Consider the following 16,429-nt stretch of genomic DNA (forward strand, 5'->3'; position numbering starts at 1 on the left):
ACATAAGATATTCTTGATTTTTACTGAACATAGTTTCCAAATTTTAAAGTTAGTGATTTAAAGAAAGACTAGTTCTACTGGGCACGATGGCTCCCGCCTGTAATCCTAGCACTTTGAGAGGCCGAGGTGGGCAGATCATTTAACGTCAGGAGTTCAAGACCAGCCTGACCAACATGGCAAAACCCCATCTACTAAAAATAACGAAATTTAGCCAGTCGTGGTAACGGGCACCTGTTGTAATCCCAGCTACTCAGGAGGCTGAGGCAGAAGAATCGCTTGAACCTAGGATGCAGAGGTTGCAGGGAATCGAGATTGTGCCACTGCACTCCAGCCTGGGCGACAGAGTGAGACTCTATCAAAAGAGAAAGAAAAGAAAGAGGAAGAAAAGGAGGGAAAGAAAGAGAGAAACAGAGGGAGGGAAGGAAGGAAGGAAAAGAGGGAGGGAGGAAAGGAAGAAGGAAAGGAAAGACAGGAAGAATGAAAGATGGATGGATGGACAGACGGAAAGAAAGAGAGAAGAGGAAGAAAGAAAGACTAGTTCAACTGTTGTGCACTAGCTGATTAGAAAGGAATGCTTTTGGGAAGCAAGATTTCAATGTCATATAAAGCCCAGCGCAGTGGCTCACACCTCTAATCCCAGCAGTCTGGGAGGCCAAGCGGGATGGGTGGATCGCTTGAGGTCAGGAGTTCGAGACCAGCCTGGGCACCATGGTAAAACCTGGTCTCTACTAAAAGTACAAAAATTAGCCAGGTGTGGTGGCGCACACCTGTAATCTCAGCTACTCAGGAGGCTGAGCAGGAGAATTGCTGGAACCCAGGAGGTGGAGGCTGTAGTGAGCCAAGATCACACCACTGCACTCCAGCCTGGATGACAGAGAGAAACTCCGTCTCAAAAAAACAAAAACAAAAACAAAAGGACTCCGGGTGCAGTGGTTCACGCCTGTAATCCCAGCACTTTGGGACGCCCAGGCAGGCGAATCACCTGAGGTCAGAATATTGAGACTATCCTGGCTAACTGGCTAACACAATGAAACCCTGTCTCTACTAAAAATACAAAAAATTAGCCAGGCATGGTGGCACATGCCTGTAGTCCCAGCTACTCAGGAGGCTGAGGCAGGAAAATATCTTGAAGCTTGACCTGAAAGATAATGGGTAAGTGAATATGAAATATAGCTTCTCTACTGTATGACCTAGGGCCTTGGTATCTTCATTGTAAGACGGAGATTGAAACTCCTATTCTTATATGGGAATGCTTAAGTATTAAGATGAAAGGGAACTTCTGGTTAAAATAACAGAATATTCCTCCTAAAAATCCTACTAAAATGAAAAAGGGAATTAAAAAGGCATCAGCTTATTTAGGTTGTTTCTAACAATTCTCCCTTCTCTCTCCTGTACCATCATTGCCTTCCTTCAGTGCTGGATCACTCCCATCAATATACTATCAGATTGCTTTTACTCTCCATTTTTTTTTTTTTTTTTGAGGCAGAGTTCTGCTCTTGTTGCCCAGGCTGGAGTGCAATGGCATGATCTCAGCTTACCACAATCTCCACCTCTCGGGTTCCAGTGATTCTCCTGCCTCAGCCTCCCGAGTAGCTGGGATTACAGGCATGTGTCACTACGACTGGCCAATTTTGTATTTTTTTTTTTTTTTAGTAGAGATAGGGTTTAGTAGAGACCACATTGGTCAGGGTGGTCTTGAACTCCCGATCTCAGGTGATCCACCCGCCTCAGGCTCCTAAAGTGCTGGGATTACAAACGTGAGCCATTACACCTAGCCTACTCTCCCATTTTAAGCAGAATAAAAAAAAGAATCTTCTTGACGCTATATTCCCCAACTCTGTTCCTCTTAAAACTCATCACAAGAACTGAACCTATTCACTGCTTCCCATTCTTCTCCTTCTATTCACCTACCTGAATCAGGTCACCACTACTCCGCCAAAACAGTTCACATTGTCATCCCTGACCTCCTTGTTATGAAATCCAATGGTCAACTCTGAGTTCTCACTTCCTTGACCAATCAGCAAGCACTGGGCACAGGTGACAAGCCACTCCTTCTCTGTTCACTTTCTTCCTCTGGTTCCCAGGACACCTTACTCCTGTTTCTTATGACCTCATTGACCATTTCTTCTCTGTTTTACTGGTTCTTCCTCTTCTTCCAAACCTCTTAAAATGGGAGAGCCCCAGGGATCAGTCTCCATTCCTCTTCACTTTTCTATCTACTCTCACTCCCTTGGTGATCTCTTAACCAGCCTTGTGATTTTAAAAGACATCTACATGCTAATAACTCCTGGATTTCTCTCTTGAACCCTAGTCTAATATATCCAACTACCTACTTAACATATCCATTCAGATGTAATAGGCACCTCAGATACATGACCAAAACTGAACTATTCATCTCTTCCAACCCAAATCTGCTCTACCAGTCTTTCCAGTCTCAGTCAACAGTAACTTAATCCTTCTACTTGCTCTACACAAAACACCTGGAGCCATTTTTTAAATATTTATTAGGGTATAATTGATATATAAAATTTGTACCCATTTTATGTATATATTTTGATGAGCCTAGACATATACATATACTTGGGATACCAACCCCCACCAGCCAAGGTACTAAACACATCCATTACCTTCAAAAATGTCCTCGTTGGAGTCATTTTTCACTTCTCTCTCCTTTTTTTTTTTTTTTCTTGAGACAGAGTCTTGCTCTTGTCACACAGGCTGGAGTGCAATGGCACAGTCTCGGCTCACTGAAACCTCCGCCTCCCAGCTTCAAGTGATTCTCCTGCCTCAGCCTTCCCAGTAGCTGGGATTACAGGTACCTGCCACCACACCCAGCTAATTTTTGTATTTTTAGTAGAGATGGGGTTTCACTATGTTGATCAGGCTGGTCTCAAACTCCTGACCTCAGGTGATCCACCTGCCTCAGTTTCCCAAAGTGCTGGGATTACAGGACGACTGGCCACTTCTCACATCTCTTATACCTCTCATTCAATCCATCAGGAAATCCTGTTGTTCTATCCTCAATGTACATCCGTCTCCACTGCTACCACTGATGGATCTACATCATCTCTCACCTGGATTACTACTGCATAGCTCCCCTCAACTGGTCTCCCTGCTTCTATCTAACCCCCACCCCCACCAATACTACATTCTCAACACAACAAATGGAGTATCATGACATTCCTCCCTCACCCCATCAAAACTTCTGATGGTTCCCCATTTCATTCAGAATGATGTGGTTTGGTTCTATGTCCCCACCCGAATCTCATCTCGAATTATAATCCCCAGGTTGGGGGAATGGCCTGGTGGGAGGTGACTGATTTATGGGGGTGGACTTCCCCTTGCTGTTCTGGTGATGGAGTTCTCACAGGATATGGTTAGGTTATGTTAAGTGTGTGGCACTTCCCCCTTCTCCCTCTCTCCTGCTTCACCATAGTAAAATGTGCTTGCTTCCCCTTCCGCCATGATAATGTTTCCTGAGGCTTCCCCAGGCATGTGGAACTGAGTCAATTAAACCTCTTTTCTTTTCTTTTTTTTTGGGACGGAGTTTTGCTTTTGTCATCCAGGCTGAAGTGCAATAGTGTGATCTCAGCTCACTGCAACCTTAGATTCCCAGGTTCAAGCGATTCTCATGCCTCAGCCTCACAGGTAGCTGGGATTACAGGCGCCTGCCACCACACCCGGCTAATTTTGTATTTTTAGTAGAGATGGGGTTTCTCCATGTTGGTCAGCTTGGTCTCAAACTCCCTACCTCAGGTGATCCACCCACCTTGGCCTTCCAAAATTCTGGGATTACAGGCGTGAGCCTTATGTGCCTGACCAATTAAACCTCTTTTCTTCATAAATTACCCAGTCTCAGGAAGTTCTTTATAGCAATGTGAGAACAGACTAACACAAAAAATAAAAGCCAAAGTCCCTACCATTAACTCTCACCTCATCTCCTACTATTCTTCCTCTTATTTGCCTGGGTCTACCATCATTTCCTCCAAAAAGCCAGCTACACTCTCATCTTGAGGTCTTTGCAATAGCTCTTTCTTTTGCCTAAAATGTTTTTCCCTTAGACCTTTGCATGGCTAACATCCTCACTTCCTTTAAGTCTTTATTCCAGGATTTCTTAATATCAAGCACTACTGACATTTGGGGGCAGAAAGTGCTTTATTGTAAGGGGCTGCTCGATGCATTGTAGGATCTTTTATTTTTCAGAGACAGAGGCCTTGCTATGTTACCCAGGCTATTCACAGTGCACTACAGCCTCAAATTCCTGGGCTCCAGTGATCCTCTCCCACCTCAGCCTTCTCAGTAGCTGAAACAACATGTGTGTGCCACTGTGCCCAGTCATTTTAAGATATGCGACAGCATCCCTAGGCTCTACCCAGTAGATGCAAACAGCACCACCCAACCATGCCCCAGTGATGACAACCAAAAATGTCTTCAGACATCACTGCCTGCAGAACAAAACTGCCCTCAATTGAGAATCATTACTTTATTCAAATATCATTCTCTCAAAGAAGCCTACCTTGACCCTATTTAAAATTACAACCTAGGCTGGGTGTGTTGGCTCACACCTATAAACTCAACACTTGGGGAGGCTGAAGTGGGTAGATCACTTGAGGTCAGGAGTTCAAGACCACCCTGACCAAAATAGTGAAACCCCCGTCATTATCAAAAACATAAAAAGCTGGACTGGGCACCATGGCTCATGCCTATAATCCCAGCACTTAGGGAGGCCGAGGCGGGTGGATCACGAGGTCAAGAGATTGAGACCATCCTGGCCAACATGGTGAAACACTGTCTCTACTAAAAAAAATAGAAAAATTAGCTGGACATGGTGGCATGCACCTGTAGTCCCAGTTACTTGGGAGGCTGAAACAGGAGAATTGCTTGAACCTGTGAGGCGGATGTTGCAGTGAGCTGAGATCACACCACTGCACTCCAGCCTGGGGCCTGGCAACAGAGCGAGACTCTATCTCAAAAATAAAATAAAATAAAATAAATAAAAATCTGGCCAGGCATGATGGCTCACGCCTATAATCCCAGCACTTTGGGAGGCGAGGCGGGTGGATCACAAGGTCAGGAGTTTGAGACCAGCCTGGCCAATATGGTGAAACCCCATCTCTACTAAAAATACAAAAAAATTAGCCAGTGTGGTGGTGCATGCCTATAATCTTAGCTACTCAGGAGGCTGAGGCAGAATTGCTTGACCCCAGGAGTCAGAGGGTGCAGCGAGCCAAGATTGCGCCACTGTACTCCTGCCTGGGAGACACAGGAAGACTCCGTCTTAAAAAAAAAAAATTAGCTGGATGTGGTAGCACATGCCTGTAATCTCAGCTACTTGGGAGGCTGAAGCAGAAGAATCACTTGAATCCAGGAGGCAGAGGTTGCAGTGAGCCAAGATCATGCCATTGTACTCCAGCCTGGGCAACAGAGCGAGACTCGATCTCAAAATAAATAAAATAAAATAAATAAAGTAACAACCCATACTTCCTTCAGCCCCCAAAACTTCTTATCCTCCTTACTCTATTTTCTCCCATGGCACTTATCACCTTTCAACATATCATATGATTAATTTTTTTTTTATAAAAAATCTGTCTCCCCCACAACAAAAATTTAAGTTCCATAAGGGAAAGGAACTTACTTTCTTCATTACTGTATCCTAAGCATCTAAAATAGTGCCTTGCACTTATTGGGATACAACAGTACTAGTTGAATAAATAAATTAAAGAAACAACAAAGGAAATGGGAGAGAAGACAACAGAAAAGCAAACTCTAATAAAGTCTCAGAAGACGGACAGCAGAGTGAAGTGACTTAGCTAGGTGAAAGAAGCTACATCTGGAGTGACCACAGAGGGGAACCTAAGTCAAAAGGCTTATCTGCCCTACACAATCCTGGTAAGGCTCACACTTAAAGGTGCAAAATACTGCAGGAAGCTGATATGGGGTAAGATGCATGACTAAACTCAGGGTTTGGTTAAAAAGTCTGGACACAAAACTGGCAAACGTTGGCCAGGCGCAGTGGCTTACACCTGTAATCCCAGCACTTTAGGAGGCTGAGGCGGGTGGATCATTTGAGGTCAGGAGTTCAAGACCAGCCTGGCCAACATGGTGAAACTCTGTCTCTACTAAAAATACAAAAATTAGTCGGGCATGGTGGCACATGCCTGTTGTCCCAGTTACTTGCAAGGCTGAGGCACAAGAATCACTTGAACCCACGAGGTGAATTATAGTGGGCCGAGCCCACCACTACACTCCATCCAGCAACAGAGTAGGACTCTGTGTCAAACAAACAAACAAACAAAAACTGGCAAATGTCTTCACCCTACCAAAAACTTTCATGTTCCTCTACCAGGAGACTGAAGGTGTTTTTCTCAGGAGAAAGTGGAACCATCAAAGTTCAGAACTTGGATACCAGGCACAGTGGTGGTGGTAGAGAGATGGAGGCAGGAAGAGTCTATATAAATCTGCATTCTTACTGGTAGGAGCTCTGGGCCCTTTTCTATACCTCATTCCAGAAGGCCAGCAGCCAGGCAGGAGATTTGGATATAATTCTCTAGAGGAACTGAATAGCCCCAGAAAAAATAACTCAAGAGACAGAGACCACAGACACGGAAGACCTGTTCACAATCACTAGCAGTAAATCTGAGAATCAGTAAACCCACTCAAGATGAACTATTAACTGGTCAAAGCCTATTTTTTTTTTGAGACAGGGTCTTGCTCTGTCACCCGCTTTGGAGTGCAGTGGCACCATCTCGGCTGGATTCAAGCAATCTTCCTGTCTCAGTCCCCAAAGGAGCTGGGACTACAGGTGTGCACCACCACACCCAGCTAATTTTTTTTTATTTTTAGAAAAGACAGGGTTTTGCCATGTTGCCCAGGCTGGTCCTGAACTCTTAAACTCAAGTATTTCGCCCACCTCACCCTCCCAAACTGCAAGGATTATAGGCATGAGCCACCACGCCAGTCCTAAGGCCTCACTCTTAAACATGAATATCCAGCCAAGTATTACCAGCTATTTGATTAGTACCTCCATTATAAAAGACAATGCCCAAAAAAAAATAAATGGGAAAAAAATCCAGAAGGAAATAGACAATTGAAACAGGAAAAAAAGCAAATAGAGCACCAGGCACGGTGGCTCACCGTGGCCTGTAATCCTAGCACTTTGGGAGGCTGAGGCGAGTGGATCACCTGAGGTCACCAGTTTGAGACTAGCCTGGACAACATGGTGAAACCCCACTTCTAAAAAAAAAAATACAAAATTAGCCGGGCGTGGTGGCACGTGCCTATAATCCCAGCTACTCGGGAGGCTGAGGCAAGAGAATCACTTAAACCCGGGAGGTGGAGGTTGCAGTGAGCCATCACGCCATTGCACTCCAGCCTGGGCAACAAGAGCTAAACTCCATCTCAAAAAAAGAAAAAAAGGAAAAAAAAAAAGGCAAATAGAGGCTGGGCCCAGTGGCTCAAGCCTACAGGGATTACAATCCCAGCACTTTGGGAAGCCAAGGTGGGCAGATCACCTGAGGTCAGAAGTTCAACACTAGCCTGGCCAACATGGCTTAACCCCATCTCTATTAAAAATACAAAAATTTAAGAAAAGAGAAAAAAAAAGGAAAAAAAATACAAAGATTAGCTGGGTGTGGTGGCACGCACCTATAATCCCAGCTACTTGGGAGGCTAAGGCAGGAGAATCGCTTGAACCTGGGAGGGCAGAGGCTGCAGTGAGCCGAGATCACACCATTGCTCTCCAGCCTGGGCAATAAGAGCAAAACTCTGATTCAGGAAAAAAAAAAAAAATAGAAAGATAGGTAAATGTTACATGACTAAAAAGAACATAATGCTACACGAAACTAGCGATTAAAGAACAAGAAAAAGCTTTTGAGAATTAAAGATACAATGATGAGACAAATTCAATAAAGTTGTTAGTATGTAGGTCAACAAAATTTCACAGAAAGAACAAAAAGGCAGAGACGAAAAATAGGAGACAGAAATGAGCAGATGACGACAGAAGCAATCCATGAAGTCCCCTAATGTAAGTAACAGGAAGCATAGAGAGCACATAGAAAATGAGGGAGAGCTGGGCGCAGTGGCTCCCACCTGTAATACTAGCACTTTGGGAGGCCATGGTGGGTGGATCATGAGGTCAGGAGTTTGAGATCAGCCTTGCCAACATGGTGAAATCCTGTCTCTAATAAACATACAAAAATAACCCAAGTACATGCCTGTAATCCCAGCTACTCAGGAGCCTGAGGCAGGAGAATTGCTTGAACCCAGGAGGTGGAGGCTGCAGTGAGCCAAGATGGCTCCATTGCACTCCAGCCTGGGCGAAAAAAGCAAGACTCCATCTCAAAAAAAAAAAAAAGAAAAGAAAATGAGGGAGAGGAGTAGGCCCACCTGTAATCCCAACACTTTGGGAGGCCAAGATGGGTGAATTATTTGAGGTCAGGAGTTCAAGACCAGCCAGGCCAACCTGGTGAAACCCTGGCTCTACTAAAAATACAAAAATTAGCCACACATGGTGGCAGGCACCTATAATCCAAGCTACTCTCGAGGCAGGAGGCTGAGGCAGGAGAATCACTTGAACGCAGGGGGTGGAGGTTGCAGTGAGCCAAGATCCCGCCACTGCACTCCAGCCTGGGCCACAGAAGGAGACTCTGTCTAAATTAATAAAAAAAAAACAAAAAACAATTAGGGAGAAGGGCCAGATGAGGTAGCTCACGTCTGTAATCTGAGCACTTTGGGAGGCCAAGGCAGGTGGATCACTTGAGGTCAAGAGTTCAAGACCAGGCTGGCCAAGATGGTGAAACCACGTCTCTATTAAAAATACAAAAATTAGGGCTGGGCATGGTGACTCACGCCTGTAATCCAAGCACTTTCGAGGCCAAGGCAGGTGGATCACCTGAGGCAAGAGTTCAAGACCAGCCTAACCAACATGGTGAAACCCCATCTTTATAAAAAAAAATATATATATAAAAATTAGCTGGGCATGGTGGCAGGCACATATAATCCCAGCTGCCCGGGAGGCTGAGGCAGGAGTATCACCTGAACCTGGAAGGTGGAGGTTGCAGTGAGCTGAGATTGCGCCACTGCACTCCAGCCTAGACAACAAAGTAAGACGCTGTCTCAGGAAAAAAAAACATGAAAAAGAGGGAGTGGGAATAATCAAAGCAATAAAACAGGACAATTTCCCACATCTGAAATTGTGGGAAACTGTCCTGTTTTATTGTTTTGGAATAAATGAATTTTCTGGAAATGAATTTCCAGAAAAACCAATGCCTAGAAAGTACCTACCACAATGAATGAAATAAAAGCCCACATAGTCATAAAATCACAGGAATAAAGATAGGTTCCTAGGCCTGGCTCAGTGGCTCACACCTGTAATGCCAACACTTTGAGAGGCCGAGGCAAGTGGATCACTTGTGATCAGGAGTTTGAGACCAGCCTGGCCAACATGGTGAAAGCCCATCTCTACTAAAAATGCAAAAATTAGCCAGGCATGGTGGTGGACACCTGTAATCCCAGCTACTTGGGAGGCTTAGCCATGAGAATCACTTGAACCTGGGAGGTGCAGGTCACAGTGAGCCGAGATGGCACCACTGCTCTGCAGCCTAGGTGACAGAGTGAGACCCCATCACCCAAACGAACAAAAAAAGATAGGTTTCTAAAAGCTTCTATAGAAAAAAGTATCTGTATGTGCACACACATCTGTGCATGTGTGCATGTGTGCGGGGGTGGTGGGGGTGATTATCTACAAAGGATCAGAACTTAAAGTAGCATTTAGACTTATACAGCATTGGCAGCCAGATGAAACTGAAATAGTATATTCAAATTTATAAAGGTAGCCAGACCTGGTGGCTCATCTCACTAATCCCAGCACTTTGGGAGGCTGAAGTGGGAAGATTACTTGAGTCCAAAAGTTTGAGGCCAGCCTGCGCAACATAGCAAGACCCTGTCTATACAAAAAATTAACAAAATCAACCAGGCATGGTGGCTCGCACCTGTGGTCTCAGCTACTCAGGATGTTGAGGTGGGAGGATCGCCTGAGCCTGAGAGGTCGAGGCTGCAGTGAGTTGTAATCATGCTACTGAACTCTAGCCTGGATGAAAAAGCAAGGCTAGCTAGGCAAAGTGGCTCACGTCTGTAATCCCAGCACTTTGGGAGGCTGAGGTGGGCAGATCGCCTGAGGTCAGGAGTTCGAGACCAGCTTGACCAAAATGGAAAAACCTCATCTCTACTAAAAATACAAAAATTAGCGGGGCGTGGTGGCATGTACCTGTTTGTTATCTTAGCTAATTGGGAGGCTGAGGCAGAAGAATTGCTTAAATCCAGGAGGTGGAGGTTGTAGTGAGCTGAGATCATGCCACTGCACTCCAGCCTGGGTGACAAAGCAAGAAAGAAAGAAAAGAAAAGAAGAAAAGGAGAGAAGGAAGGGAGAGAAAGCAAGAAAGCAAGGAAGCAAAAAAGGAGATACAGACATACAGACTCTAAAAATTTACCTCCTATGCACCCTTCCTTGGGAACCTAGTGGAGGTTACTCTAACCAAATGAGGGTGTAAATTGAAAAGAAAGACAGGGCAGCTGAGAAACAAGGGAGACAAGACTAGAGAGCAGCCAAAGACGCCCCAGGATAACAGCCATGCAGAAGACAGGCTGAGCCTAAGATAGTAGACTCCAGGAAAAAAGGTCTTCAGGAAAAAACTTAAACTGAAGCTTTTGAGTTCATGGAAAATATTGATGAATATCTGACAAAGCATATAAAGCATTTGGAAAGAAATTATCGGCCAGGCACAATGGCTCACGCCTGTAATCCCAGCACTTTGGGAGGCCAAGGTGGGTGAATCACTTGAGGTCAGGAGTTCCCGATCAGCCTGGCCAACATGGTGAAATCCTGTCTCTACTAAAATTACAAACAACAGCCAGGCATGGTGGCGGGCCCCTGTAATCCCAGCTACTTGGGAGGCTGAGGCAGGAAAACTGCTTGAACCTGGGAGGCAAAGATTGCAGTGAGCCAAGACCACGCCATTGTAATCCAGTCTGGGCTACAAGAGAAAAAAGAAAGAAAAAGAAAAAGAAAAAGAAATTAACAATTGGCTTACAGAAAACAAAGCAAATGGAAAAATGAGGTAATTATTCATGCCAATAAAAACAAAAAGATGTAAAATACATTATACTATTAATATATAGGCCTATTCAACTATAAAAAATGAAGTATATTATTATGTGAAAAAAAATCAAAGTACAGAACAATGTATATAGTAAGCTGCCTTTAACTATGAAAGGGGGGAAGATACGAATATCTACTTACATATTTTTTTTGAAACATGGTCTTGCTCTGTCACCCAGGCTGGAGTACAATGGTGCGATCTCAGCTCACTGCAACCTCCACCTTCTGGGTTCAAGTGATTCTCATACCTCAGCCTCCTGAGTAGCTAGGACTACAGGCATGCACCACCAAGCAAGGCTAATTTTTATACTTTTAGTGGAGATGGGGTTTAGCCATGTTGGCCAGGACGGTCTTGAGCTCCTGATCTCAAGTGATCCACCCGCCTCAGCCTCCCAAAGTGCTGGGATTACAGGCATGAGCCACTATACCCGGCCTACATTTTCTTAAATCAGCAAAAACAATAAAAATTGTTACCCATGAGAGGGAGGGAACTGGGTAGCGGGGTCAGAGGTAAAAGCTAGACTTCTCTGAATATACCTTTATCTTATAGATGTGATTTTGGAACCATGTAAATATTTTTAAGAAGTATAAAACAGGCCGGGCGCAGTGGCTCATGCCTGTAATCCCAACACTTTAGGAGGCCAAGGCAGGCGGATCACGAGATCAAGAGATCAAGACCATCCTGGCCAACATGGTGAAACCCCATCTCTACTAGAAAAATATACAAATTAGCTGGGTATGGTGGCGCACGTCTGTAGTCCCAGCTACTCGGGAGGCTGAGGCAAGAGAATTGCTTGAACCCAGGAGGCAGAGGTTGCAGTGAGCCGAGATCACACCACTGTACTCCAGCCTGGCACCTGGCGACAGAGCGAGACTCTGTCTCAAAAAAAAAAAAAAAAAGAAGTATAAAACAAAACAAATTTTAAAGAATCTGTAAAATTTGAAAGCAAAATGAAAACAAAAAAAAGAACCTGTGTATCAAGCATCCTAGTTAGTGGCTTAACTGCAAAGAGAAGAATTATTTCAAGGGACACAGTAATTTGACATAAAGAACTAGAAAGAAGCCAGGTGTGGTGGCTAAGGCCTCTAATCCCAGCACTTTGGGAGGCTGAGGCGGGTGGATCACTTGAGGTCAGGAGTTCAAGACAAGACTGGCCAATACGGTGAAACTCCATCTCTATTAAAAATACAAAAATTAGCTAGGTATGGTGGTGTGGGCCTGTAGTCCCAGCTACTCTGGAGGCTGAGGCATAAGAATTGTTTGAACCCAGGAGGTGGGAGTTGCAATAAGCTGAGATCATGCCTCTGCAGCACTCCACCTAGGTGACAGAGTGAGACTGTCTCAAAAGAAATTTTAAAAAAGTCTCAGAGGCCAGGAGCGGTAGCTCATGCCTATAATCCTAGCACACTCTGGGACATAGAGGTGGGAGTACTGCTTCAGGAGATCGAGACCAGCCTATGTAACATGGTGGAAGGGAAGGAGGGAGGGAGGCCGGGTGCAGTGGCCTGAGGGATCCCAGCACTATGGGAGGCCAAGGTAGGTGGATCATGAGATCAGGAGTTCAAGACCAGCCTGGCCAACATGGTGAAACCCTATCTCTACTAAAAATACAAAAATTAGCTGGGCGTGGTAGCAGGTGCCTGTAATCCCAACTACTCGAGAAGCTAAGGCAGGCAGATCGATTGAACCTGTGAGGCAGAGTTTGCAATGAGCCAAGATTGTGCCACTGCACTCCAGTCTGGGCAACACAGCAAGACTGTCTCAAAGAAAGAAAAGAAAGAAATATCTCAGAGCCCAAGCTCATGATGTACAATCTTATCACCACTTCTACATCTCATATTCCTCAATTCTGTTCTGCTGAAAACACTAGTCTTCCAAATATTTCAGACACATGAATGACAGTTGCTAAAAATACATCCCTACAATGAAAGTCCCTGGAAGCCTGACATTTACAATGGACACAATTCTCTGTTCCCCTCTCCCTCTCCCTGAAATGAAAAACTAACAATATTCTCTCCATAGTTAGGAGGTATGCTTTCAGTACAGAGCCCCTGCTTCCCTCCAGCACTAGAATTGGCTCTATTATCAAAATGTCAGGGATGCTGCTGTTGTAGACTACAATGCCCCAGGTCATCCTCAACCAACCTTTGTTCCTTTTTACCTGTGCCACTTGACTATGTTTCTCAGGGATGTTTTTCAGATGATTAGACTGCACACAGACAATGTTCCCACCTACGGAAAGAAAAAGAATTTACATGGTTTTACTTTTAAAAGACTATTTAAAAAAAATGCCTGGCAACTCAAATTTCCATTGTCAAAGTGGCACATATAGATATGAAAGCGTAAATACAAGCTCATGGCCACTTTTCAGAGAAAACCTAATTATCTCCTGGTCTAGCCAGTAAGTAGTGAATTCCTTATGGAGCTACTCCTCAACATTTTCTCTCAAGCCCCAAATGCACTATATGACAATGCCTGCTTTCTGTTCAGATTTTAAGAGGGAAATAAAATACAATTGGTTTTTACATAAGCAGAATTGTATGGGGAAAAAAAAGAAAAAATATAATGGGTTTTATTTTCTGTTACTGAATAAAAGAACACTAACATCAGTCATTTAATTCAGCACACAGGAGGGAAAAAAGCCAAGTGCATGCCCTTTAAGACATATGGATATTAAACAGTGTGACTAATACAAAATGATGGCATTTCAAGTGGATTTATTGAAAATGGGCAAACAGAAAGCTCAGGAATGGGCTGAGCACAGTGGCTCATGCCTGTAATCACAGAACTTGGGGAGGCTGACGTGGGTGGATCACCTGAGGTCAGGAGATCAAGAGCAGCCTGGTCAACATGGCAAAACCCTGTCTCTACTAAAAATAAAAAAATTAGCTGGGTGTGGTGGCGCACGCCTGTAATCCCAGCTAACTTGGAGGCTGGGGCAGGAGAATTGCTTGAACCTGGGAGGTGGAGGTTGCAGTAACCCCAAGATCATACCACTGCACTCAAGCCTGGGTGACAGTACAAGACTCCATCTCAGAAAAAAGAAAAAGAAAAGCAAGCAAGCTCAGGAATGGAATCTGGGAACAGATAACTGAAATTAAATCTCAGAAATAAGCCACAATGATTCTCCTTACCACTACATACCTCCCCTACCAATTCTCTTAAGGTAAATTTACCAGAGAAATAATTTTCAAAGATATGGGGATGTGAAATAGGAAGGCAACACTAACGAGGAGACTGTTCCCACTGCAGAAAGTAGCATAAAATGATGACAACAATGCCAGCATTTACTAAGTGTTTACTAGGTATCAGGCATATGGCTTTTAGAGGAAGAAAGGGTGAGGATTGTGTTTTCTATCACTGTGTTACAATGACTACCCATCAGAAGTATCCACAATCAACCTTGTGATCATGTTCTGAGTCAAAGACTTCTAATTTAATCTTAAGGCCACCGTATTTTCCACTTCTACTGACACTTCTCTGCGCCCTTTCATTCCTCTTCAGTCTTTGGTTTGTACAACTTTCAACTGACCTCTCCAAGTACCCAGGTAGTACCCCACGGTCTTTGGATTGCCATCTGGACCTCGGTTCACAGAGAAGGTGGACTTATTTCGGTAACCATTGATGACAGGCTGGAGAGGGCAGAAGGACAGGAGGGGGACAAGAGGTCAAAGGAAACCAAGGAGGATAACAATAAAGGGAAAGCAGGAATGTTCTCTGGATGAGGACAAATGAGGTTTGCTTGGAAGGTATGGCATATGTGAAAGTCTATGGCCAAGAAGATCAAGACAGTCCATAGAAGGGGAGTTCCAATCTTGCCATAAAGCAGGAGTCAACAAACTACTTATGTCAAGAGCCAGAGAGCAAATATTTTAGGCTTTGCAGGCCATATGGTCCCAGCTGTAACTATTCAACTCTGCCATCGTAGGACAAAAGCAGCCATAGACAGTACATAAACAAGTGAGCCTGGCTGTGTTCCAATAAAACTTTACACAATCAGGCAGCAAGACAGAATTGGCCTAAAAGCTGTAGTCTGCTAACCCCTGCAATAAATGAGATTCCACTCCTCTGAGGCCACATTAAAAAGGTTTCCAATGTTACATGGGCAAACTGCATGGGGATGGCAGGGTGAAAGGTTTCCAAAGTTTGGAATCTTTCTAAGATTCTTTCTAATCTTTCTAAGTAATAGTGAAGTGGTTGATACAATGCGTTCTCTATCAAATAGACCTCTCTTCAGATAGCTGTGAGTTTCAGCTCTGGCCCTTTCCAGATATGTGTCCTAGGCAAATTACTGAATCTCTCTGGGTCTCAATGTCTTCATCTATAAAATGATACTATTTACCCCTCCAGGTTATTGTTAACAGTAAAATGTGATAATGATACATGACAATCATTTAGCATAGGGCCTGGTCCCCAGAAAGTACTCATTAAATATTAGCTGATGTTATTAGCATTAAGGGGACATGACACGCGGTTCCATGGTGTAATGGTGAGCACTCTGGACTCTGAATCCAGCATTAAGGGGACTTAGTAGATAAGGAATAAGGAGGTGGGGGCTTACAGAGGGTATAATAGGATGGAGAAGACAAGAGAGCCTCTCAGATTTGGGTACAGCTGTTGTCACATCGACTCCATTGAGCATTTGGATGTAAGACTCTAGTCTTTGTAAAATTTTCTTCTGAGCTTCAAATTTAACCTGCAAAAGAATATAAGCAATGAAATGAAATATGGGCAGGGCATGGTGGCTCACACTTATTATCCCAACACTTTGGGAGGCCGAGGTGGGCAGATCACCCGAGGTTGGGAGTTAGAGACCAGCCTGACCAACATGGAGATACCCCATCTCTACTAAAAATACAAAAATTAGCCAGGCGTGGTGGCTCATGGCTGTAATCCCAGCTACCCAGGAGGCTGAGGCAGAAGAATCACTTGAACTTAAGAGACAGAGGTTGCAGTGAGCCAAGACTGCGCCACTGCACTCCAGCCTGGGCAGCAAGAGCGAAAGTCCATCTCAAAAAAAAAAGAAAAAGAAACTAAATACTTTTGTAGCTTCACTGCAAAGAATGAAAAACAAACAGGACAAAAGAAGAGTGTGCCACAGATTCTTGGCTCATGGTCTCAACAGTTGAGGAACCCAGAATGATAGAACAAGAACAGACCTAAAAAGTTATCGAGGAAAGGTCAAGAGTGAGCTCTTGTGTAAGCTGATCATTTTACCTGCCCTTTCAGACTGAACACTCGAGGTATATGTCAGTTCTGTCCAGTAGAGCTTT

At 44.3% G+C, this 16,429-nt stretch overlaps 1 protein-coding gene across 2 annotated transcripts in view; it reads right to left on the bottom strand.

Annotated features, from left to right (window-relative positions):
- TRMT2B (tRNA methyltransferase 2B) overlaps positions 1–16,429 on the bottom strand; it is a 42,961-nt gene that overhangs the window by 16,157 nt on the left and 10,375 nt on the right. For both annotated transcript variants that reach the window (XM_035288122.3, XM_078364280.1), the window contains 3 exons: positions 15,718–15,852; positions 14,689–14,788; positions 13,318–13,388 (listed from right to left, as the gene is read on the bottom strand). In XM_035288122.3, coding sequence (XP_035144013.1) covers positions 13,318–13,388; positions 14,689–14,788; positions 15,718–15,852 — 306 coding nt within the window. The remainder of the gene's footprint in view (positions 1–13,317; positions 13,389–14,688; positions 14,789–15,717; positions 15,853–16,429) is intronic.

The sequence above is a fragment of the Callithrix jacchus genome, chromosome X, assembly GCF_049354715.1.
Source record: "Callithrix jacchus isolate 240 chromosome X, calJac240_pri, whole genome shotgun sequence".
NCBI lineage: Eukaryota > Metazoa > Chordata > Mammalia > Primates > Cebidae > Callithrix > Callithrix jacchus.